Below are 27974 nucleotides of genomic sequence, written 5' to 3'. Positions count from 1 at the left end.
TGCCAAGTCAGCAAAATGTGTCAAAATGACACAAAGGAACCCAACAATAGGTATTTAAAATGAACAAAAGCCAGTTAAAGTGTCTAACTGAAACTTAATGCCAATGTTAGGGGGCCATCGATGGCTGTTGCCCCTATTATCTATAGATAAACTACATCCATTATCCGTTAATTAGCATTACTAGTTAACATTATATATCGTTAACCACCAGCATCATTTACCACTATCATTAGCTATCAATATCATTTCACTACTAATTATCACTCGCCACCACCACCAACCACTATTAATCACTACTGCGAGTAACTATATCATAAGATACTATCCATAGCTATCATTATCAGTCAACACCACCCCAAATTAACACACAAAATCATTATCGTTAGTCATCACCACCATCAATTACAATATAATTTTTTAAAAGTTGGTCAAACCTATTTTAAAGTCATTTTTAGCTTTTAGAAGTGTTTGACAAAGTTAAAAATAATTTAAAATAAGTTTAAAATGACTTTAATATTTTCACAATGCTGACAATTACTATTAACGTAAGTAAATTATAACTTGTTGTAATTATTCTGGTATATGACATAATTATATTTGAGGAATAAAACAAGTTTCACATTAATGAAGAAGTATCAAAAGAGAAATTCGAGAAAGCTTAAAATTGGGGGAAAAATTGATAATGACTTTGAATATCCAAGTAAAATACACCCACCCAAGCCATGATTTTATTTTCTAAAACATGTACGATTTGATTATATATAAGCTTTGATAATAAAAAAATTTAAAGTCAATTGCGACCATTTAATTGTGTTGGTTTTCAACTTATTGTGTGTAATTATTGACAACTAAACCATCAAAATAAAACAAGAAGAATTCATGGAGTACAATCGCAATGAAAATTTAAATCCCCAAATTGGCCTTTGAAATGTTTAACAACCTGTTATCTTATTTTAGTTCTGTTAGTAGGAGGACTAAAAACACACACTTAATTAAAGATTAAATGCACTGAGTTGAATATCACAAGGATTAAAATGGGAATAATACAATAACACTGGGACTAAAATAGTTATTTCCCCAAGATTGAGACAATGGGGTACTTTGATGTTTTAAGTCAAAATTATCACATTTTTTAAATTTTAACACTTACTTTACACCCTCTTGGTCATTTTCTCCAGATATATATACATAGAGATTTTCCTTGTTCTTGCGCGTTTTATCTGTTGGACCAGAAGCAAAAAAAGGATTGCTCCATCGGGCACTTGGTTTCGAAGTTTCTTCTCCGCGAGACAATCGAAATCGAGAGAGAGAGATATTTGAGGGATTCAGAAATGGTGCTATTCTGCTCTGTGGTGTTGTAACGTCTTACGTCTACAACAGGGTTGGTTCAATCTTAGGGTTTGCGAATTTGATATTTTTCTTTCTGTCATTTCAAATTTCGCAGGATGAATCCAATGAAGAACTGGAGCCGCTTTTTGATTACAGACGTGTTCAGCCGTTCAATACTCCCTTCAATATTGTCTGCCTTGACGGTCAGCTCCCTTTTCTCATATATGTTTGTATACCTATGTGAGTCAGATGTAATTGCTGTTGTATGTGCATACTTTGGCTTAGCATAAAAAACACTGGCATCGGCGTTATCTTTCTTTTATACAGGCAATTTTGCTCCGCGCTTGCTGTGATCTCAATGCTCTTACGAGGTGTCTTTTTCTTTGTGTGTGTGTGGTGGATAAGTTTTCCCTCACTGTCCTATTCATAAGAAATACCGATTTAATATAGTCGGGTGACACAGCATTATTAATTTACGGATGTATCTGCTTGATATTGTTCCTTCAGATTTTTATCATATTTCCTTTGAACCTCGCAGATGATAGTCCAGACTCGTCTCCAGTTATCTCAAAGAAACGGAAAATGATCGATTCTGCTGTAAACTTCTCTTCTTTAATGCTCTGTAAATTGTCTTTTTTCTCAATTTCTTAATTTAATCTTTCAATTGGACGTGGAAATAGTTCGAAAAGAAAGAAGAAAAAAATGAAGCAGTTCAAATAATTGACTGTGAAGAAAAAGAAGAGGATTGGCTGCCACCTTCCCCAAAGATTTCTGCTCATACTAGTAACCTTGTTGAAGATTCAACTATAAAGGAAATTAGGTAAATTAGTAGTGCCTTATTTGATTTCTATATTCTTTTGTATCCAATGATTTGAGATTTGCATTACATGTTTCGTGAAAAAACCTTAATGGCAGTGGGTTCACAATTGAATTAATTTAATTTGGTGTCTGATTTGAGTATGGTGTTTTTCCTGCTCCTTTATTTTGAATGAAATATAAGTTTTGCAATTTTATGAATTTTCCTGCACCTTTATTTTGAATGAAATATAAGTTTTGTGATCTTATGAATTTTCACTTTTCAAAGTTGGATTCTCCAAGTATAATTTAATAAAGTTGATGTAAATATTAATACCCTTTTCGTGAATCTAACTTGATGTCTGTTTTCTTTAGGTGGCAACTGATTAGATAACTCTATTTGCTTCGGTATAGCCAATCTTTAACGAGTTGAGTTAAGTTCCAAAATGAGATAATTGAATTCAAATAAATCGATTATGTCAAATAGCGAAAGGTCTGAAAAGCCGAGGGTCTATTGGAACTATGTTGCTCGGACTCTTCAAAAATGTCGACGGGTGCATGTCTGATTCTCCAAAAGTAGTGTGTTTTTGGATAATGTGACACTGGTGCGGCATCAAAAGTGAAGAGTCCATGGATCTAAGTATCGGAAACAACCTCTACGCCTCAGAAAGGTAGGGGCGTAGACTAGGGTAAGGTCTAAGCACACCTAACCCTCCTCAGACCCCACTTGTGGGACTATACTGGGTATGATGATGTTGTTGAAGTTTATGTCAAGTATCAAAAGCGTAGAAATGACCATCCATTCTTGTTATTAGATTTAATTATCATTGATATTGTTATTCATCAATTAAATTCGTTCTGGTTCCATGACAGCTTACCACCGACCTATGCTCGATTTCATCTGTTTAGGGTTTAGTGAATAGGAAGAGTCTCTCATTTTTCATTTTTTTTAAACATGAGGCTTGTGTAATTTGTGACAGCATTTGTAGTACTAATTAAGTTGCACTTGCTCTTGTTCTTCTCCTTTTCTCTTTACTATTATGAGTTTGTTTTTAGATTGAAAAAGAAAGAGCTGGCATCATTTGCCCAATCAGCTAAGGATGAGCTGCGAGATGTTGAAGAATCTGTAAAAAGAGATCTTAGTGCTTCGCTCCATTCACTTCAAGACAGTGTTGCTGAGATGCCGTCAAAACCCTCAACTGAAAGAGTTAAAACGGTCATTTCTATCCAAGACAAGGATGGAACAAAGCAATTTCGCGTTTATGCGGTATTCCCTGGGGTTGCAGTTCATATATTTACATATATAGAAGTTTGCATACCTGTTGTGTAGTTATGTCATATGCTCCATAATGTTTAAAAGAGGTGTTCTATAGTCTTTCTGTCATTCTTAATATACTCATTATGTGTGTTTTTGAGGTAGATTGGAGTATATACTTGTATATAATCCTAAACAATGGATATTATACAAACAGAAAGAAGTTATCCTAAAGAATAAATGTATAGTGCTCCTGATAAAAAAGGGGATGAATGTATAGTGCTTTCTACAAAAGTACTTGGTCTTTTATTGATTTGGAGGTATTAACAAGTTCGTTTACATAGGGGAAACTAAATCACTTTTTGTTTCAATAAGTGCATAAGTAGCTTACAATATCATCCATATTCTGTTACATATATATAGCTCAAATGCTCAATGATGCCTATAATATATGACTTCTTGAAGTTGAATTCTGTCTGCTTTAATCTCGCCCCCCCTCCCCTCCCTCCCTCCCTGCCCAACTTATATTACAAATAAACTGAGCCTAAGTGAGGCAAAGTTTTAAAATGCTTCCTTCTCAAAAAAAAAAGAAGGTTTTAAAATGTGCTGTCTGCCAAGTGTTGTGTGTGAAGTGATGTTGTAGGCTCATTTGATTTTTCTTGGAAGCCACGATCATAGGAGGCTTTAATTCTATAACTGTTTAGAAAGTTCTGAAGTATTTCTCTTGTCATCTTTAAATGCAATATGGATAAAACTCTAGGTTACGTTGAACTTCATTTGTGTTAAAGCACTGTCAAACAAATATGACTGCAGTGTAAGTGCTTTTTAACAAAAAGAAAAATGCACTAAAAGACCGACATACACATGTAAGTGTACATACATCTACTGGTACTAGTTTTTAAGTTCATGTAACATATGGATAAATAATTGAGTTGAATTAGCATAGGATAAGGTAATTACTCCTATAAAGGAGATAAGTTTGTGCTTTGAGCATGCTTGGAAAGAAATTAGTTTGGATGATTTCATCATCTCTTATGGAACTTCAGTGACTTGAGAGCTTGATAGCTGGTGGTACCACATATTTTTAATTATGTAATACAACATTTCAAAAGGTGCATCAGAAAATCACTAAATTGTGAAGTATCCTATTTAAAAAAGCAGATGCCACTTTAGGATCTAATCAACTTTGTCGTAGCTTGACTTTCATGATGGAACAAATATGTACCAAAAGTTGCAGGATTTAGTTTCCTACGTTTTCTCTGTTACAATTGAATTGGTTATTTTTGTAGATGAACGTAATAAACCAGACCTTTTTTCTTTTATCACAACAACTGCTTTAATTACCATTTGGAAAACCGATACATCATATCTTAATAAAACTTAATGACTATTAACCATTAGTGGACAGAGTTACCTTGTCTTAGGTTCAATTCCCAACTGAGACAAAACATTAGGTGATTTCTTCCCATCTATTCTAGCCTGGGTGACAGATATTCTGTGAAATTAGTCGAGGTGCATGCAAGCTTTCCTGAACTCCATCGTTATCGGAAATAAGAAGAGGATGACAGTCATCCAGGCTCATCAAAACATTTACCAGTCATGCGCTGAAGCAATCAGCACTTATTAACATTAACATGCCATTAATCTTCAAGATATTGCTTGGTTTTTCCTTTTATTTTGGCCTTGAATTATTTCACTCCAAAGCTATTTCTACATCATGTTAAACTCGCCATGGTTCATATTTCTGTATGCTGTTTGTCTCTCTTATTTTGCGATCTGTTGTTTTTCTAGTTTATGAAAAGGATATGCTTAAGTCATACTTCATAGCCAGGAATCAAATGTTGTTATGACTCACATTCTTATTTATATTCACGTAGGATGATAAATTTGAGAGGCTGTTCAAGTTGTTCGCTGATAAAGTCAAGCTTGAGCTGCAAAATTTGGTTTTCTGCTTTGACGGGGATAAAATTAATCCAAATGCAACTCCCATTAGTCTTGGGATGGAGGATGATGACATCATTGAAGTGCATGAAAAACCAAGTTGTTGAGGTAAAGTTATCTTTTAAATTATTGGAATTTTCAACTTCAGCTTCCTCTTCTCTCCTCCTGGGAACTTTTTCCTTGGTTTGGATATATTTCCTTCTTATTTTCTCTACATTTTAGAAGCTATGTATAAAAGAATCGAGAGCTGCATTTTCCCATGAATAACATTTTAGAACCTTACCTCTTTATTCTATGACATTTGAGTTGTATTTTTGTCATTTTACTTGCTTCAGTTGATGGCCTCCTTTAAATTATTAGAATTAAGTACAAACGGACATTATCCTGATACACCTCTTCCTTTTTGCTTGTTTCTCTCTTCCATAATAAATGAATCTCCTACACCTGCAGAAAATTCTGACATCCCTTGGAAGGTGGTGAGGGATAGGTAGGATTGATCGGCTCTTGATCCCTTTTTCTTGATACTTAATTATTTTCCGTCTCCACTCTCTTTGGTGTAAATTATAAGAATCAATGCAAGTTTTGATAATGACATTCATTTCAGAGGAAGCCATACAACAACATACACAGTGAAGTCCCACTAGTGGGACCTGGGGAGACTAGAGTGTGTGCATATCTTAACCCCACCTCGAGGAGGTAGAAAGTCTGTTTTCAAAGGACCATCGACTCAAGTACAACAAATCAAAGTAGGTATGAAGAGGAAAAATGACAATGATGAAAACATAACAACTAATAAGGAAACAACAGGAACAACACAATAATACGATAATCTACAACAACAACAACAACAAACCCAGTATAATCCCATAGTGTGGGGTCTGGGGAGGGTAGAGTGTACGCAGACCTAACCCCCACCTTGAAAGGTAGGGCGGCTGTTTCCGAAAGACCCTCGGCTTTAAGTGAGGACAAGATAAAAGGTCAGATAGGGGCAAACATATAGAAAACAAGATGAAAACAGGAATAGCAAAAGGGAAAGTCGTGGTAGAGTGGTACGGGAAGAAAGAAGCATAACTACAATAAATAAATAAATAAGATAAGATAAGATAGATAAGACAGTCAAAGTACAACGGCACCACAACTATAAACAGCAATACAATGCAGAAATCAAAAGGCAATAAACAATGAGCAGAACTACAACTACTATGGTGCAAAAGATGAATTACATAGCCTTTAATCCTAATCTGAGTCCTACACAAAGGAAATTATAGTGCGCTAATGCGCCTACTAATAGGATAGGATAACGCGACTATGTACTAGCCTTCTATCCGAATGCGGGTCCTCCACACACTCCTATCTAAGGTCATGTCCTCGGTAAGCTGTAACTGCGCCATGTCTTGTCTAATCACCTCTCCCCAATATTTCTTCGGCCTACCCCTACCTCTTCTGAAGCCATCCATGGCCAACCTCTCACACCTCCTCACTGGGGCATCTGTGTCTCTCCTCTTCACATGCCCAAACCACCTAAGTCGCATTTCCCGCATCTTGTCTTCCACTGAGGCCACTCCTACCTTATCCCGAATAGCCTCGTTTCTAATCCTGTTGCTCCTGGTATGCCCACACATCCATCTTAACATTCTCATCTCAGCTACTTTCATCTTTTGGACGTGAGAGACCTTAATTGGCCAACACTCCGCCCCATATAACATAGCCGGTCTAACAACCACTTTGTAGAACTTGCCCTTAAGTTGTGGCGGCACCTTCTTGTCACAGAGCACCCCGGAAGCGAGCCTCCATTTCATCCACCCTTCCCCAATACGATGTGTGACATCGTCGTTAATCTCCCCGCTGCCTTGCATGATAGACCCCAGGTACTTGAAACTACCTTTCTTTTGGATGGCCTGGTCACCAAGCATAACTTCCGCGCCAACCTCATTGCGTGTCTCACTGAACTTGCACTCTAAGTACTCTGTCTTGGTCCTACTCAGCTTAAACCCTTTAGACTCCAGGGTGTCTCCAATCCTCCAGCTTAGCGTTAACTCCGCTACGAGTCTCATCGATCAGGACTATATCGTCCGCAAAAAGCATACACCATGGCACCTCACCTTGAATTTGTCGCGTCAATACATCCATCACCAAGGCAAATAAAAACAGACTAAGAGCTGATCCTTGATGTACCCCATCACAACTAGGAAGTGCTCTGAGTCTCCTCCTATTGTCCTTACCCTGGTTTTGGCGCCCTCATACATATCCTTGATCACTCTAATGTACGCCGCCGGTACACCTTTAGCCTCCAAACATCTCCATAGTATTTCTTGTGGAACTTTATCGTAAGCCTTTTCTAGATCAATGAATACCATATGCAAGTCTCTCTTTCTCTCCCTATACTGCTCCACCAGTCTTCTCATAAGATGGATAGCTTCAGTAGTTGAGCATCCCGGCATAAATCCAAACTGGTTCTCTGAAATAGACACGCCTCTCCTAACCCTCATCTCCACCACTCTTTCCCACACTTTCATAGTATGGCTTAGAAGCTTGATACCCCTATAGTTGTTGCAACTCTGGATATCTCCCTTGTTTTTGTATAGAGGGATTAGTACGCTCGACCTCCATTCTTCGGGCATCGTTGCTGTCCTAAAGATGACATTAAATAACCTAGTCAGCCATTCCAAACCTACCTGGCTCGTGCTCTTCCAAAATTCACCAGGGATCTCGTTAGGTCTGGTCGCTCTTCCCCAGCGCATCCTACGCACAACACCCTTAAGCTCTTCGACCGAAATACTCCTGCAACACTCACCAACGCGATGCCTTCCTGTATGTTCCAAATCTCCCAACATAATCTCTCTGTCTCCTTCTTCGTTCAAGAGTTTATGGAAGTACACAATAAATACAAGATTACGACAGATATCGAAAGCAAGAAATATAAGAATAATAAGACAACACTCCACTACCTACCAACTTTCTACCATAATTCTCGACCTCCACACCCCTATCTAAGGTCATGCCCTCGATAAGCTGAAGCTACTCCATGTTTGTCTAATTACCTCTCTCCAATACTTTTTCGGCCTATCTCTACCTCCTCATCCCCACTATATTCAACCTCTCGCCCCTTTTCACTAGGATATCTACGCTTGTACGTTTCTCCTCTTCACATGCCCAAATCATCTCAACTGTGTTTCCCTCGTCTTGTCCACCACGGAGGCCTCTGCCACTATGTCTCGAATATCCTCATTCTTAATCTTAGCCCTCCTAGTATGCCCACAAATCCATCTCACCATTCTATTTTCGCAACTTGCATCATGAAAGTTCTTGACTAGTCAACACTTCATTCCATACAACAAAGTTGGTCTAACCACCACTTTGTCGTAGGCCTTTCCAAGGACAATGGACACCATATGTAAATCCCTCTTACTTTCCTTATATTTCTCCGCCCCTCTCCTCACAAAATGAATAGCTTCTATACCCTGACATGAATCCGAACTGGTTTTTGCAAATGAACACACCATAACTCACCCTCATCTCCACCACCATCTCCCAAACTTTCATGGTGTGACTTAGCAACTTGATATCCCTGTAATTGTTGTAGTTTTGGATATCACCCTTGTTATTGTATAACAGAACCATTGTACTCCACCTCCACGTCCACCTCCATTGTTCAGGCATTTTTGTCGTTGTAAAAATGACATTAAAGGACCGTCAATCACTCCATACTTGCCCTGTTTGTGCTCTTTCAAAACTCCACTAGAATCTCATTAGTTCTAATTGCTCTTCTTTTGCACATCCGACTAATAGCACCCCTAATCTCCTTAAATTTAATACACATACAATACCCAAAATCTCGCTCATAGTGCTCCAAATCACCCAGCACAATGTCTCTGTCCCCTTCTTTGTTCAGAAGTTTATGAAAATATGCTTGCCATCTTCGTCTAATGAGTGTCTCTTCCACCAATACCTTGCCTTGTCTTTTATGCACTTCACTTGATTCAAGTCTCGAGCTTTCCTCTCTCTTTCCTTTGCGAGTTTGTACAATTTCAGATCTCCGCCTTTGTCCCTAGTTCAACATACATGCGTTCAAAAACTGTCGTCTTTGCCGCGGTAACCACTAGCTTAGCCTCTTTTTGTGTCGCCTTATACTTTTCCTTATTCGTCTGCCTCTCCTCCTTGCCCTTGCACTCCTGCAACTTCGCATGGGCAACTTTCTTTGTTTCTACTTTGCCTTGAACTTCTCCAATCCACCACCAATCCCTTTGATGACCACCAAAGTTACCTCTTGAAACCCCTAGCACCTGTCTTGGTTCTTCCTTAATGCAACTAGCTGACATATCCCACATGCTTACATCCCCACTACTCGTCTAAGTCTCCATAGCCATCAACTTCTCCTCCATCTCCCGAGATAGGGCAAGGGTCAAGCCACCCCATTTAATTTTCGACCGGGCATATAGTCTTCCTCTTCCTTTCTTAATTTCCAAGTCCATCACCAAAAGCTTCTGTTGGGTAGTAAGATTCTCACATAGGATAACCTTGTAGTCCTTATAAAGGCCTCTATCGCCCTTCATAAAGAGTAAGTAATCTATCTTAGCTTTGGCTACCACACTATGAAAGGTAACCAAGTGGTCCTTTTTTGGTTATAATTGAATTCAACTTATAATCATTGGTTTCTGTGATGTTCATGTGTTCTCTATTCCGTATGAAATTTAACTCATGCATATATGCCTCATATCATCCATTATAAATGTATGTCATTCTTCTTGCTAAGTGGCTCATTGTTGGGTTAAACTTAACTCAAGATTAAAGGGTTCTAGAGATGGTTAAAAAGAGAACAAGGAAGAAGGATGGAAGGGGGATGCATCCTCTTTATAAACAAGGCTGTACTTTCCCTATTTGATAAAAAGCATAATTTGTAGTGTCATTGGTCAATTGTTTTTCAATGAAAGGTAGAATTTACCATACTGAAGACAGATGGCAAATATAGGAGGATAGACGAAACTTTTTTGAATAAAGGAGATTTAACATCCATCTAAATAAGTATGTAGTCCATCTGAGCCAACCTTGAGAATGCTTTCTTTGGCTTAACTGGATTAATCCCGAACTATAGCTTGGCCAAGTATTCTAAGTTATAGCTTTACCGAGGTCAATTGAGAATGGGTTATCAAACACAAAATGGTTAGACTAATATGAGGGTGGGGAGGGCTTTTTTATTTTGTTCGGCTTGACATAAGAGGGTAGAGATAGGCAGCAGGAGTGGATGTTGCGTAGGATGAAGCAGGGGCTGGAGATATATTTCAAATATAGTTTTGAATCCATTATATTCTGCTGTTTAAAAAAAATCCTTCATATTCCCGAGACAATGTATTTACTCACAAGTAGAGAGACATGAGTAAAATTTAGAATATGTGTATGAAACACCTTGGAGGCTCAAGAAATTTGTTAGCCTGGTTTGAGGATAAAGTTACTTGACCTCTGCTCCAAATGGATATTATTGGCTAGGGCCTGAAGATAGCTCAATAGTTTTCATGCTAACTGTAGTCTACGAAAGGTAGGCGTCAAGCCTATTAGTCAGGAATTTTGAGGCTTAAGCTTAGATTAATTTACCCGTCCTGTGTTTTGAATGCATAAATATTGAATAGGGTTTGAAGGTTGCCAAGTTCAAATCACGATTCCAGTTTTTAAATCTTCTTTGACTTGTGGGATTATATTGGGTATGAGAATGATGAAAAAATGATGATATCAATTGAAGGGTAAGTCGACGAAATAATGCTTAATTTAGTGTGTGCAAGTACGAATTAAAACCTAATGTGAGGCATTTAATTTTACTGGATTCGACATGAAATCCAAGGATATCATTTCCTAGAAATAAAATATTTTTATGCATTTGGTCAACTCTTTTGCTTATCGAGAGCTACAAAAGATATCCAGTCCCCGGGTTAGGTGTGTAATGCGTGATGTGTGGGTTTGACGCTCGCTTGGTATTTAAGTGGAGAGGGTAGAGGGCGCAAGGCCCATTACTTGCCTGAGTTTTAAATTGCACACTTTTCTTTTTGATAAGGTAAATAATTTACTAACATTTGGGGAAAACCCTCGGATACAAGCTCATATAGCAAAAGAGAGAACCTAGATCAAAATATGATTATACAAAAAGGAGATTCAATTTTCTATACAAATTGGAGTCTCTTGCAAACACAAAAAGAAAATTAGAACAGAAGATTGTTTTGCAACTTTACAATATCTTGTTCAGCACCTTCAAACACTGTCTTATTTCTCTCTTCCCAATAAACCCACATTACTGCTATTGGGGCAACATTCCATGCCCTAGGACTTCTCTTCCTCGTTCCTTGTCCTATAAGCGCAGATATGCAATGCCTCCTCACTGAGCTTGACATCACTCACTTCACCCAAAACTAATTAAGAACCATTTCCCATTAGCCACTTGACAATGCAAGAAGAGATGATCCACATCTTCACCTAAGCTCTTGCACATGAAGCACCAGCTAACATGGGTGATCTTCTGCTTTATTAGGTTTTTTGCTGCCAACATCACACCTCTTGCTGCCAACTACGCAAAGAAACACGCCTTTCAACCCTGACTTCTACCACTGAGCTACTGAGGAACAACAGGAGATTCGATTTCATAGAGTTCAATTCCCGTTCCCAACCCATGACCAATGGGCTCGAAGCTTCCTTCATAACTCCCTGAACTTCTTTGTAGTGGCTCCCTTACATGCCTCATTTTAGAGGGAACCTCAAAGTGGCTCTATTTCATTATATTCCATCCATATCCCAATTTCATTCATTTAATATCCCTTTGGTGTCATTGACATAACAGATGTCATTTCTAGTCTATCTCTTTCTATTTCTTTTATATATATGGAAAGTTCAAAAATCATCATATAATAATCCAGAAATTACAATAGAAAAGAAATAAGGGAGGTTTGTGATGATTTTTCATATAACACAATGAGGGCAAATACATTCATCTCTCCTTAATTGTCACACCCCGAGTCTACACCTAGGCTTGGCCGACACTCTAAAATCATTGTTGATCCCAAGCGAATCCTTCGGCTGGCTAACTACTATGCGGAAGACTTAATAACAAGAGTATAAAGGTAAAATGGGCATTTTGAAATACTTAAAGTACTACTCATAAAAGTTGTCTGAAATACTCTAAATGAATAAGCAAAACCAATGTTTAAAACATAAGTGCTGAAATACTGTAATGAATCTCGACTCCGTCTATGAAACCCTAAATATTATAGATAGGTATAGGGACAGGCCCACGACTACCTCAAAAGAACTACTAAAATAAAGTAGATAAATTGGAAAGGAGACCCTCATAAAGCAAGGAGGTCTCACCAAAAGATGGATAAGTGTGATTTTCAACGTAGCGTCTGTTAATGATCTCTAACACCTGTATGTGCATCATAAAATGATGCAACGTCGAAAGACGTCAATACATAGAATGTATGGTATGTAAAACGATATATAAATAATTGAAACTGAATACTCATTAAAGAAATACTAAAAGTAACTCGACTAGAGTAAAGCATGCAAGCATATTAAAATGTCAAGGCTGTTCAAAAATATAAGATAATAAATGCAACTCACCATGAAGTAATGTTCTCTTTTGGGGAGTTTCTCTAACTGACAACCATCACTATGAGTCTCGTGATGATACAACGTACTACTCGCGTTACCAGAGCCGTCCATTACCTTGCCAGGATAAGGGATGCAAACTCAACTCATGGATCCCGATAAAAGTCCTTATCAAGGATTGAAGTGAGAAGTTGCTGGAACCAACGGCACGATCCTATCCTACGCTGGCTACGAAGTTTATTGGGTTTGAGTTGTCTAAACTCTTATCCAAATAGGTGCTCAATACTACTCCCAAAAACATGCATTAATGCTCATATATTACTGTGAGTAAAATACTTAAAATGCATCTCTTTAAGTCGCATTAAACTTACATCAGTCTAACTCAACTCTTTCAAACTCACTGTATTCTCTTTAAAATAGTTATACTCTCGATCTCAGTAAATGCATAAAAATATAGCTCTTGTTTCTCAAACTTGTTCTCAAGATAGTTTAATGCATAAATGGTTTAGTTTACTCAAAATCTTAAAATCAAACCTAATTTAAAGCAACAACTAGTTTAGCTTCTCAACTAATGTGGAATTCATGGGAGGAATAGTCATGAACTGAACTAAAGAAAAATCAAAATTTCTATTTGGAGGAACATATACACTATACTAATAATAAGACAATACTCAAAATACAATAAAATGAATGGTATCTCAATTAAATAACTCAAAGAAACTCGAATTAGAACCCTAGGTTAAACTCTTACGGATTGAATTTAGATGTAGGGCGTGTGGACGAACCTAGTCGAACACTTGAGTTGCCCTACATACCTGGAAGAACGATGTTCTTGACGAAACTCGAAGGATTCGATGAGGACGCTTGAACCTTAGCTTTTTCTCCTCTCCAATCCTTGCTCTAAGTCTTTGAAGTGATTATGAGAGAAAAAGGCTCATATGGTAGTGATAGGGGACTCAATTTAGTTCTAAAATGTCAAGGTTTTGACTGGAAAGGGTGGAAAAGGACGCAATTACCCTTCATTAAAACTGATAGGGTCCATCTACGGGTACCTCTTATGGTCCATGGAAGTTTCTACACCCTTAGGTGCCCTCTCGTAAGAATTGGGTGCACTTACTGGAGGTCACTAGAATCGTAGGGGTTGGATCTACGGGTCTCTTGTACGGTCGTAGAAAACTATTCGTGTAAAGGGTTTGAGATTGTGTCTTCGGGACTTGGTTCCTTTCGTCCTGTACACTTGGAAGTTTCTGAGTTACCGAGTCTCTGAATCTCTCTTACGGGCACCACCTACTGTCCGTAGGAATTTCTACGGTCTGTAGGTACCACTCGTGGTTCACAAATCAGAGGACTTTTTCTCACTTTCTCTTGGGCTCTTTTGGACTGATCTAAGTTAGAATATTTTTAGGGTGTTGCAATTTTCCCCCTTAGGATCATTCATCTTCGAATGATGACCAAGCTAGGAAATAACTCAAGGTACGAATACTATGTTCAATGAGAAACACTCAAGAACACGAATAATCACAAAATCCGAGATGGGGAAAAGAGTATTACCACTTGGAGGAATGAATAGATCAGGGTATCTAGCTTTCATATCCTCCTCGACTTCCCATATAGCCTCTTCAACTATCTGATTCCTCCACAAAACTTTGACTGAAGCGTTCTCAATTTGCAAACCGGACGATTAAAAATTTGCACCGGATTCTCCTCATAAAACAAGCTATCCTTCATACAAATGCTTTCTGTAGGAACAATGAGTGAAGGATCTCCCAAACACTTCTTAAGCATAGAAATGTGAAACATCGGATGGACATCCCCTAACTTTGATGGTAGCTCTAACTCATAAGCTGCATCACCAACTCTCTTTGTAATCTGATAGGGACTAATGTAACAGAGACTAATCTTTCCTTTATTCTTAAATCTCATAACATCCTTCATGGGTGAAACTTTCAAATACACCCAATCATTCACCTCAAACTCCAAATCCCTTCACCTAACATAAATATAGGACTTTTGACGATTTTGTGTGGTTTTTAACCTCTCTTGTATAATCTTCACCTTCTCCATAGCCCGATGGACCAAGTCTGGTCCTGTCAACTAGGCTGCACCAACTTTGAACCAAATCGATTGGAGATCTACAACTCCGCCCATAAAGAGCCTCATATGGTGCCATCAGAATACTTGTGTGATAATTGTTGTTGTACGCAAACTTTATACGAGGCAAGTGGTCATCCCAATTACCTTTAAAATCAATGATGCAAGCTCTCAACATATCCTCCAGAGTTTGAATCGTACGCTCTGCCTGTCTATCAATTTGCGGATGGAATGTGTACTAAGGTTCACCTTTGAACCTTGACCTTTCTAAACGACTTTCAAAACTGGACAGTGAATTGAGTACCTCTATCTAAAATTATAGACAAAGGAACTCCATGAAGTCTGACTATCTCACAGATGTACAATCTGGCAATCCTCTGCTGAATTTGTAGTCTTAACTGGTAAGAAGTGGGCTGATTTAGTCATCCGATCTACAATAACCTAAATCGAATCATGTAGTCGGTGAGATCGGGGTAATCCTGTGATAAAATCCATATTGATCTTCCATTTCCACTATGGCAACTCTATATTCTGAGCTACACCACAAGGCGCCTTTGGTGCTCAACTTTAACTTGTTGATAATTTGAACACTCAAAAACTTCATAACATTCTACCAGTAGACTTCTCTCAAATTATGGTACATTTTCGTGGGACTCGGATGAATCGAATATCTGGAGCTATGGGCCTCGGCCATGATTCTGTCTTGGAGTTCATCAACATTCAGAACACACAATCTGCTTTGATACCTCAACACACCATCTCCCCCTTGTGCAAAAGCAATCACCTTCTGCTGATGAACATCTTCCTTTAACTGAAGTAGGATGGGGTTTTTGTCTTGCTTCTCCTTCACTTCTACCACTAGTGATGATTCAGCTCCATTCTGAACAATGACACCACCTGTATTTGAGTCCACAAGGCGAACTCCCAAACGTGCAAGTCTATGCACTTCCTTAGCTAACTCCTTTTCTTCCTCAACATGAGCAGTACTCCCCATGGATAACCTGCTAAGACCATCAACAACAACGTTAGCTTTACCTGGGTGGTAGAGAATGCTCATGTTATAGTCCTTGAGCAACTCAAACCATCTCCTTTGCCTTACGTTTAGCTCCGTTTAGCCCCTTCTGACGGAAGACATACTGAAGATTGTTGTGATCAGTAAATACATCCACATGCACTCAATAGATATAATGACGCCATATCTTGAGAGCAAATACCACTGCTGCCAACTCGAGGTCATGAGTCGGGTAATTCCTCTCATGGATTTTAAGTTGTGTGAGGCATAAACTACAACTTTACCTTTCTGCATCAACACATAACCCAGTCCAACTCTGAACGCATCATAGTAAACAATAAAACCATCTGTTTCCTTGGGTAGGGACTGGATCAGTAGTCAATCTGGTTTACAATTCTTGAATACTTTTCTCACAAGCTTCGGACCATTGAAACTTAGCCTTCTTATGGGTCAACTTAGTCAATGGAGATGATATGGATGAGAATCCTTCTACAAACCTTGTGTACTAACCAACCAAGCCAAAGAAACTCCTTATGTTGGTCAGGGATGTGGGTCTGGGCCAATTTTTTATTGCCTCTATTGTTTGCGAATCAACTCAGATACTTTCAGTAGGTATAATGTGGCCTAGGAATGCCACAAATGCAAGCCAAAACTCACACTTAGAAAATTTTGCATATAGCTTAATCCTTGAGAAGTCTGGAGAACAGTTTTGAGATGATTGGCATGCTCCTTCTCATTTCTCGAGTAGATCAGGATATCGCCGATGAACACGATAACAAACATGTCTAGATACTGTTGAAATACTCTGTTCATGAGATCCATGGATGTTGCATGAGTGTTATCAAACCAAAAGACATAACAAGAAACTCAAAGTGACCATAGCGGAGATCTGAAAGCTGTCTTCGGAATGTCACTTTCTGTTACTTTCAACTGATGATAGCCTGATCTGGGGTCTATCTTAGAGGAACAAGTGGCACCCTGAAGTTGGTCGAACAAGTCATCAATTCTAGGAAGAGGGTACTTGTTCTTTATGGTGACCTTGTTCAACTGACGATAGTCAATACACATTCTGAGGAAATCATCTTTCTTTAGCTCGAACAGGACATGAGCGCCGGAAGAACATCTATCCTAAAGTCTATCTCCCTGTCGGGAGGGACTTCAGGTCTCCAGGTAGATCATCAGGAAATACTTTAGGAAACTCATTCATGACTGGAACCGACCAAAGGGACGGTGTCTCCACACTAGCATCTTTAACACGAACAATGTTGTAGATGCACCCTTTGGAAATTCACTTTTTGGCCTTAAAGTATGAAATGAAACGACCCTTCGGCACTGCTGGACTATCCTTCCACTCAATAACTGGCTCATAGGAAGCTGAAATTTGACAACTTGAGTTCTATAATCAACTAAGGCGTAACAAGCATAAAACCAGTTCATACCTAGAATAACATCAAAATCTACCATATCCAACTCAACTCAGTCGGCTGTGGTGTCCTTATGATAGATGGAAATTGTAGAATCTCTAGACTCTTTTCGCTAGAATGAACTCACCAACAGGAATAGAAACACTAAAGGGCTCTAGAAGGCGCTCGAGACGGATCCCAAGCTTCACGGCTATATATGGAGGACACATTTGCACTTGGATCAAGTAAGGGATAAACATCAAGAGAAAAGACTTTGAGCATACCTGTGACAACATCCGGCGAGTTCTCTTGATCTTGGCGACTAGCAATGACATACAGATGGTTTGAAACTCCTCTTGTCCCCTGAAGTGTACCCTTTTGGGCAACTGTAACTGATGGTGCTGTTGACTGGGCCTTATTGCCCCAATTACCTTGCTTTCGTTAGACAATCTCTAATATAGTGACCCATCTGACCACGCTTGTAGCAACCACTAGTGCCATCACGACACTCTCCCAAATGGAGTCTCCCACACTTGCCATAAGGCGACTTTGGATTGAGGCACCAATTAATACCAAATTCTTAAAATATTTAATTGCATATATAAATATCCAAAATCTCAATAGCAATGACATATATTAGTAAATATTTCAATTCAACAACTAATAGTAGATACTAAAAGTCTACAACTTGAATGATTCAATAATTCATAAGACAATTGACAAACAATACTAGAACTCTAAAAGTCTATTCTTCTTCAAGATTATCAACATGCATTTCATTATTGATTATATTGATGATAATCTTGAAGATCAACATCCATTTCATTATTGATTATATTGCTCCTCATCTTCCTCCTCTTCAGATTCTTCATCAATTAGTGTCCGAGAGCTTAAGTGCACCGGGTTGCCCTAGTGTCCGAGACGTCCTACTTGAACTTGTAGATGCAGTTTGTACTCCTTTGCCCTTGTCAAGTGCCCTTGATCTTGAAGGAATTCCCCTATAGACCATAAATACTCTCGTCAGCTCCAATTGCCATAGGAACAGTACCCCAAGTAAGATCACCTTCCTCATAGACTAGTTCATCTACTTGACCTTTGGGGCATCCAACCAACCATTCATTTGCCTCATCAATATAATTCAAGGCAATTGCATCAATGGTACCACGAGCATCATAACGACGTTTCAATGTTCTATTGTACTTAATGTACACAAGATCATTGAGGCGCGATAGTGCAAGCCTATTTTTCTTTTTAGAATGAATCTGCGCATAAGTGGTAGATATTAACTAACAAATAGTAATAATAATATAATATGGATATTAGGATATAAAGTATTCTTCTTACATTTTCAAACACACTCCAATTTCGCTCACATCCGGATGAGCTACAAGTTAGACTTAACACTTTCATGGCAAATTTTTGCGAGTTTGGAGTTTGACTACCAAATAGTGACCACCATTCAACTATAAAAAAATAAATTTAAAGGTTAATAATAAGTATAAATAAGTCAAATAACTAAAGTAAAGCTATAGTATAAAGAACTAAATCAACTCACTTACCTGGTGACCTTGTGTCTTTGGCTCTTTGAGCCTGACCACAACCAAACAATCCATCACCATATTTGTACCTAGGAAGCTCAACGGCTAGTAAATCTTGTGTTGCTATATTGAGGTTCATCTTCTCAACACATGCATGATAACTAGTCCACACATCTTGATGTATAGTGCCATCTTCATAAGCTTTATAAAACAATCCTGGGTTCAAAATATGGCCTGCAGTATGCAAAGGCTGATGTAGTTGGTCAGTCCACCTTGCATCAATGATTTCAAACACTTTCTCATATTGCTTCTTAACTCCACCAAAGGCCCACTCAATAGTTTCATTCGCTCTATCCATTTCTTCGTAAATATAGTCGTTGATGATTTTTTCTCCCCATCCACCAAACGAAGCACTGTTGTCAAAGGGACCATAAACTTTAAGTGTCCGAACAACATCATTCCAAAAGTGGGTAGAAATAAGAAGGTTGGCAAAATCTTTTCCCAAAGTTTCATTTGCAAATCTACTTAAAGTCCATTCGGTTGAGAGGATTAGCATTCTCAAATTTTTCTTTTGAATGTACATAACTCTCAAAGTCAAGTAGGCCGTTGCAAATCTTGATAGAAGAATGATATTTCCTGAAGCATATGGGTTAATCTTGAATATGTCACCAAACATCAAATTGATGCAATGAGCAGCACACGGAGTCCAATAAATCTGTGGGTACACACCCATCATCATGCTTCCTGCTTTAACATTCTCACTAGCATTATCGATAACAACTTGTACAACATTTTCCGGTCTGATTCTTTTAATATTGTTCTCAAACAAGTTGTACATTTTGATAGAATCTGTAGATTCATTGCTAGCATCAACATAACCAAGAAATACACTATTGATTGGAGAATTCACTAAAATATTGATGATCATTTTACCATTTCGTGCCGTCCATTTGTCCGTCATAATGGAACATCCAAACTTAGTCCATTGAACTCTCTGCTCATCAACAATTTTGTCAACTTTCTTCCCCTCTTTTAGTAGGTGAGTAGCTCTTACTTCATGGAAGGTAGGAGGCTTCATTTCGGGCCATGTTGTCCTACTGCCTCAATGAATTTATCAAATGATTTGTAATTAACACAATTAAAAGGGAGCCCCGTATCATACATCCATAATGCAAAAGCACTTACTGCACACTTCCTTAGAACTTTCTTGGTTGCATCAAATCTTGCTCCCTTTTCAAAGCCTCCCTTGCCGAAGGTTAGGCGTACACATGGGCTCATCCCCACCATCGATCTCTAAATTTCCATTTTCCGCAATTTTGGTTGTCAAGTCGAGATATGAGTGTATAGGGGCGCCAGACTCCCTGTGCTGTGATGGGTTCTGCCATGTGAAAGCGGTGAACTGCTTGTCAGGGCTAGGCTAAACCATGATGCTGTGTTACTAGGCTTCGCCTCTCCCTTCACTATGAAAGTCTCGCTCCTATTCTTTAAGAAAAAGAAGATGGAAACTGAGCTTGATTATCTAATGGAAGGGAAGGAAGAAGTGGAACTTTGCATAAAGTTAAGATCGCTGGGGGTGAGTAGAAATGAATTGTTTTTCATAAATAGTAAGATTCCATTTTATTTGTCTGCCCATTTTGTGAAAAAAGAGATCGAGAGGACTTTTCGTCACGTTCCGCCCCGTGGATGTTGCACTTCCACTAGAAGACATGTTTTGAGTTTTTGAGGGAGGCATCATTTCACCATATTCATCCATATCATCATCATCAATATTAACCACATGTTCTTGCTGCCTCACCTGAAATCTCGGATTACTCGCGATTTTATTTTCTATGTAGGCTCTTATTTCTTCTCTAACTTCCGACGGACATTTTGGACGTTGTTTTACATTTCTATTTCCACCCATCAAATGTTGCTTGTGTCGAATAATACCACCATTATACGCAACTTTGCAAAACATACATATTAACGAATCTCAATCCTTCTTTTTGTCTTCCTCAAGCTGTTGTGCATATACCATAAGTTTGGTGAGTTCATCCTCAAGAAATCTCTGATACTTGTAGTAGCTGACGACTCTTGGGGACTGGAACTAGTGATTGGGCAACAATCAATTGGGTGAGCATATTGATAGCTCCTCTAAACTCTGCCTCAAAAGTGAGGGAAGGCTGTGGAGTAGGTGTTTGTGAAACCTCCTGAGTTTCAACGTCATTTGCTTGATTAGACATACGAGCTTCATTCCTTATCTGCATCCTCAAAGATGAAGGCATAGTAGTTAGAGGAATCTCAGTGCCGGTGATGTTCCTTTGACTGATGGTACACTTTGAAGGCATGATCTGAAAACGTGTAAATGCACGAGTCAGAAGAAACTTTTATAGAGTTAAACTCTATCGCACAAATTTAGACTATGTAAGAAGGGTGATACTTCTTAATGCCCTGTAGCCTCTCTATTATAGATGTAGCGCGCTTCACACTGATAAAGACTCTAGTAGACACGCCTTCATAGACATCCCAAGTTTGTTTCACCCCGCGTCTACACCCTAGGCATGCTCGACACTCGAAAACCATTGCTAGTTCCAAGTGAACCTTGGCCTGGCTAACTACAATGCGGAAGACTTAACTTAATAACAAGATTATAAAGGTAATGGGCATTTTAAAATAGTTAAAGTATAACTCATAAAAACTGTCTAAAATACTCTAAATGAATAAGCAAAACCAATGTTTAAAACTCAAGTGCTGAAACACTGTAATGACTCTCGACTCCGTCTATGAAGCCTCTAAATATTATAGATAGGTACTGGGATAGGCCCACAACTACCTCAAAAGAACTAAAATAAAGTAGATAAACTGGAAATGAGTCCCTCCGAAAGCAAGGAGGTCTCACCAAAAGTTGGATTAGTGTGGCCTTCAACGAAGTGCTTGTTAATGATCTCTAACACCTGTATCTATATCATAAAATGATGCAGCGTCGTAAGAGGTCAGTACATGAAATATACAGTATGTAAAACGGTTGAATAGATAAATAACTGAAACTGAATACTCATTAAACTCGATTGAAGTAAAGCATGCTAGTATAATAAAGTGTCAAGGCTTTACAAAAATATAAAATGATAAATGCAACTTAACATGAAGTAATGTTTTCTCTTTTGCGGAGTTTCTCTAACTGACAACCATCACTATGAGCCTTGTGATGATACAACGTACTGCTCACGGTGCCAGAGCCGTCCAATGCCTTGCTAGTATAATGGACGCAAATTCAACTCATGGATCCATATAAAAGTCCTTATCAGGGACTGAAATGAGTAGTCGAACCAACGACACGATCCTATCCTACACTGGCTACGTAGTTTATGGGGTTTGAGTTGTCTTAACTCTTACTCAAATCGGTGCTCAATACTACTCCCAAAAAATGCATTAATGCTCATATATTAGTGTGAGTAAAATACTCAAAATGTATCTCTTTAAGTCGCATTGAACTTAACTCAGTCTAATTCAACTCTTTCTCAAATTCACTGTATTCTCTTTAAAACACTTTCATTAAAGACGAAGACGGAAAAGTATTGGTAGAGGAGACCCTTATCAAACAAAGATGGCAGTCATACTTCCATAAACTTTTGAATGACAAAGAGGACAGAGAAATTGTGTTGGGAAATTTGGAACATACAGGAAGGAGTCACGATTTTGGGGGTTGTAGGAGTATTACGGTCGATGAGGTTAAGGATGCTGTTCGTAGGATGCGCTGGGGAAGAGCGACCGGACCTGACGAGATCCCTGGAGAATTTTGGAAGAGTGCGGGCTCGGTAGGTTTGGAATGGCTGACTAGGTTATTTAATGTCATCTTTACGACGGCAACGATGCCCGTAGAATGGAGATCGAGCATCATGATCCCGCTTTACAAGAATAAAGGGGATAGCCAGAGCTGTGACAACTATAGAGGTATTAAGCTTCTAAGCCATACTATGAAAGTGTGGGAAAGAGTGGTAGAGATAAGGGTGAGGAGAGGCGTGTCTATTTCAGAGAACCAGTTCGGATTTATGCCAGGACGCTCAACTACAGAAGCCATCCACCTTATGAGGAGACTGATGGAGCAATATAGGGAGAGGAAGAGAGACTTGCATATGGTGTTCATCGACTTGGAAAAGGCTTACGATAAAGTCCCACGAGAGATACTATGGAGATGTTTGGAGGCTAAAGGTGTACCTGTAGCGTACATAAGGGTGATCAAGGACATGTATGAGGGTGCCAAAACCAGGGTAAGGACAGTAGGAGGGGACTCAGAACACTTCCCAGTTATGATGGGGTTGCATCAAGGATCAGCTCTTAGCCCATTCCTATTTGCCTTGGTGATGGATGGATTGACGCGACAAATTCAAGGTGAGGTGCCATGGTGTATGCTTTTTGCGGACGACATAGTCCTTATCGATGAGACTCGCAGCGGAGTTAACGCTAAACTGGAAGATTGGAGACGCACCTTGGAGTCTAAGGGGTTTAAGCTGAGTAGAACCAAGACAGAGTACCTAGAGTGCAAGTTCAGTGAGACACCTCAAGAGGTTGGCGCGGAAGTTAGGCTCGGGGACCAAGCCATCCAAAAGAGAAGTAGTTTTAAGTACCTTGGTTCTATCATGCAAGACAGCGGAGAGATCGACGAGGATGTCACACACCGTATTGGGGCAGGATGGATGAAATGGAGGCTTGCCTCCGGTGTGTTATGTGACAAGAAGGTGCCACCACAACTTAAGGGCAAGTTCTACAAAGTGGTCGTTAGACCAGCTATGTTATATGGGGTAGAGTGTTGGCCAGTTAAGGTCTCCCACGTGCAAAAGATGAAGGTTGCCGAGATGAGAATGTTGAGATGGATGTGTGGGCATACCAGGAGTGACAGGATTAGAAATGAGGCTATTCGAGAAAAGGTAGGAGTGGCCTCGGTGGAAGACAAGATGCGGGAAACGCGACTGAGATGGTTTGGACATGTGAAGAGGAGAGTCCCAGAGGCACCAGTGCGGAGATGTGAGAGGCTGGCCATGGATGGTTTCAGAAGAGGTAGGGGTAGGCCGAAGAAATATTGGGGAGAGGTGATCAGACAGGACATGGCGCATTTACGACTTACCGAGGACATGACCCTAGATAGGAGGGTGTGGAGGACACACATTAGGGTAGAAGGCTAGTTCATAGTGGTTTTATTCTCCCTTATTCGTAGGCGTATTAACGCACTATGATTTCTGGTACTCTGCTGTATGTTATTTATGGTATTTATGTTATTATCCAATAATAATATCTACTGTTTTTTGTGCTTTGATTATACTATTGTTTGGATCGTTTTCATTATCTACTTATTTACTCTAATATTCTTGTCTAACCTTGTTCTATACTTTTATTGAGCCGAGGGTCTTTCGGAAACAGCCGTCCTACATTGGTAGGAGTCAGGTCTGCGTACACTCTACCCTCCCCAGACCCCACGATGTGGGATTTCACTGGGTTGTTGTTGTTGTAATCTCAGTAAATGCATAAAAATATAGCTCTTGTTCCTCGAACTCGTTCTCAAGATAATTTTATGCATAAATGCTTTAGTTTACTCAAACTCTGTAAATCAAACATAATTTAAAGCAATGCAACTAGTTTAACTTCTCAACTAATGTGGAATTCATGGGAGGAATAGTCATGAATTGTAACTCAAGAAAAATCAGAATTTCCACAGGGAGGAACATATACTCAATAATAATAATAAGGCAATGCTCAAAATGCAATAAAACGAATGGTATCTCAATTCAAGAACTCAAAGAAACTCGGATTAGAACCCTAGGTTAAACTCTTACTGACTGAATTTAGATATAGGGCATGTGGACGAACTTAGTCCAACACTCTGAGTAGCCTTACATACCTGGGTGCACTTATTGGAGCTCACTAGAATCGTAGGGGTTGGGCCTACGGGTCCCTTCTATGGGTCGTAGAAAACTGTTTGTGGAAAGGGTTTGAGATTGGGTCTTTAGGACTTGGTCTATGGGACCTTTTACGGATCGTAGGGTCCCTTCGTCCTATACACTTGGAGGTTTCTAAGTTTTTGAGTCTCTGAATCTCTCCTACGGGCACCACCTACGGTCCGTAGGAACTTCTACGGGCCGTAGAAGCCATCCGTATAAGGGTTAAAAGAAATTTAAACTTTCACTAAGTCTGGAAGTGGACTACGAGTCCCACCTACGGTCCGTAGTACCTTCCATGGTCTGTAGGTACCACTTTTGGTTCACAGATCAGACGACTTTTTCTCACTTTCTTTTGGGGCATCACCTCTCGTAATAAGATTTAAAAGTGAATAAGTCAACTCAACTCTCTCATCATTTCCATACATCTGATATATTGATTAGAATATCGTACCCATACAATAATTCAACCAAACTAGAAATTCTTCCAACTCGTAGTCTTGTTTCCTCCTGAACCCTCACATTCTAGTGAACTTCCTCATGAGATCTACAAATTTGTTCGATGGTATTTCTCTTTGGCAAGACAGTCTATACATGTTAGGGAAGGCTTCCCTCGGTTCATTCTCCCCACACTACTTATACGCCCAGAAACCAACTTTACTATTATCCCCAACCCTGAAAGAAATATGTCTACTGAAGTCTTCCCACTCCTTCATAATACTTCTCCATTTGCCACACCCAGACAGTGTTATGATGTTTCTTGTCCTCCACCTACCTTCCATTATACCATACTTTTTTTGCTATCACACCCCTTCACAATACATTCTCCTCCACCCCAAACCTCCATTACCACTTCCTTAACAAGTATTTGTTGAAGCCCAAAGATTTTTTCACCGAGTCCTCCCCATTCCTTCAGAGATGTGACAATTCTTCATTTCACTAAGTGAAACTTTTTTAGTTCCTTTTGTTGTATCCCGTAGAAATTTTTGTTGAAGTCTTTTCAACCTTTCTGTCACTTTACCAGGTGTCACAAAAGCGGCATGAAACATATGGGGATGCTAGATAAATTACTTTTGAGCAATACTTCCTTCTCTCCTTTTGACAAGTATCTCTTTATTGGCCACCAATAACCCTTGCGGATTTTTCGGTTATCAAAAAAATAAACATAACCAAAGATAAACAAAGTTCACGTTGTTCGACGCTCGGTAAGCAGAAAGTGACAAACATGTTGGGAATTAATAATATTTTAAACAAAAATTATAAACAATGAAAACATAATAAGAACCTCTAGGCTGCTGGATATTTTTTTTCCATAAAGAAAGAAACGAAGATAAAAGAAGCTTCTTAAGATGATACTTTTACAATAACACCAAGTGACTGTTGTTTCTTCTCTATTTAGTAGATCTATGTTGCGAATGGTGCACCAACTTCTAAAACCGTAGTCTCAATCTGCTGCTAGGTTTTGCAGCAACCATTGAATTTTCTGATTCCATTTCCATGCTTTCTCAGGGCAATGTCAATATGCTCTTTATATACTCTGCTCTAAGCTTTCTTTTGCACTTTAAGCTGCTTATATATCCACTTTTGTTCTGTGCCCTGAAGAACATTTTCGTATTATACCACCTCTTCTCTTTATATTTGGTTAGCCTTCTTATTTTTGTTGTTCTGTTTCAGGTTGAGTTCATCTTGCAGCTGAAGGTGACTTCTCAATTGGTGAAGTTATCATTGCATTCTGTTTTGCTATGCTCTTGGTCCATTTAGTCAAGACTTATTGTCCTGCAGGCTGCAACTGTACAGTAGAGGGTCTTTTTTTTTTTTTTGGGTGGGTGGGAATTTGACCTAATAGGAGTGTCAGAAGTTTGGTTTTTTTGATGTTGGAAGACAGATTTTGGAGTTTGGTGCTTTTGTCCTCTAATTGCATTTTGTTTTTGTTTGAGGGGCGAAACCAGACACAAGGTCTCATCCCTGTGATGCATTAGTGATTGCGTGTATCCGTGGCTTAACAGGTTTTCATCATGTAGATATTAACAAAAAGTACAATCGTCGTTTAACGTTTAAAGTCTGAATTTCTATTTTTAAACCTTCACTCCAATGGATGCATATGCACGTACGATTATGAGCACAATCATCTCGTCTTTTTCCAGCATGATTAATAACATATTATGGTATTTAGCGTTTGTCCTTTTCCCCTTTTTGTTGCGACAAGCCATCCATGGCTACTAGGTCGTATGGTGTTTTGAGACACAACTCAGGAGTTCACGGGATCACAAGTTGCATTAGTTTATTATGTGAGATGAGATTTGGTCTGTGGATGCCAAAAAAAGGCCAAATACATAGTACCCTAAAACTTGTACATTTAGACACTTGAACTAGAACTAATGCTGGACGCTTAAATCCCTTCAAAATTGTACTAATTAGATACATTTTTGACAAAGAAAGCATTTCGCACACAGTAAACGTGGTGAAAAAATAAATGAGAAAGTGGCATTTTGATCCCGAATAAATAGGTTAAAAAAGGAGAAAAACTGAGGGGAAAAAGTGAACTCTATAGCTATGATGTCACCTCCCACCCAAAGAGTTGCAAAGTTTGTCGCGATTTCTCTCTCCTCTTTCTTTGGTTTCATGCAAACCCTAATGAATCTAGGTCACCAGAATCTTTGACCATAGCTGCGACCACTAGTGTTCCTCCTTCAATGGTGGAACCACCACAAAAAACTTTGTACACAGAAAGCCTTAATCCCTTAACCAACACCACTAATACCAAGCCCAAGCAATAACAATTCTAAACCTCTAGTATTGAAATCCCTAAACTTGTTCATGGAGTACTGTGTTTAATATGGAATGAAGAAGAAGTGAATGAGATGGTTATACAAGAACATGAAGAAGAAGTAAATGAGATGGTTATACAAGAACTTCATACGCTTTAACTAGAAAATTCTCATATAGTTGACCTGATATGGAGGAACTACGGAAAATAATCCCATTACATGTGAATTAAAGGGTGAATGCAAAATAAGGTTCTTGAGCAACAATTTTCTATTGATTCGTTCGACATTGCTTGAGGATTATACTCGTCAAAGCCAGATTTTTACCTTAATCCACGGATGGGTATCA

The 27974-nt window shown here is 38.9% G+C and overlaps 1 protein-coding gene across 1 annotated transcript; it reads left to right on the top strand.

Moving 5' to 3' along the window:
* Positions 1-1149: 1149 nt before the first annotated feature.
* On the top strand, positions 1150-26911 carry LOC129882531 (uncharacterized). Its single transcript, XM_055956868.1, has 7 exons — positions 1150-1334; positions 1445-1532; positions 1868-1926; positions 2010-2149; positions 3181-3391; positions 5257-5428; positions 26535-26911. The coding sequence occupies exons 1-6, from the start codon at positions 1332-1334 to the stop codon at positions 5425-5427; spliced, it is 672 nt and encodes a 223-aa protein (XP_055812843.1). The 5' UTR covers positions 1150-1331; the 3' UTR covers position 5428; positions 26535-26911.
* Positions 26912-27974: the final 1063 nt, after the last annotated feature.

Source organism: Solanum dulcamara, chromosome 3 (assembly GCF_947179165.1).
Source record: "Solanum dulcamara chromosome 3, daSolDulc1.2, whole genome shotgun sequence".
Taxonomy (NCBI): domain Eukaryota; kingdom Viridiplantae; phylum Streptophyta; class Magnoliopsida; order Solanales; family Solanaceae; genus Solanum; species Solanum dulcamara.
Note: the sequence above shows the minus strand (reverse complement) of the source record. Positions and strands in the feature narration are given on the sequence as shown.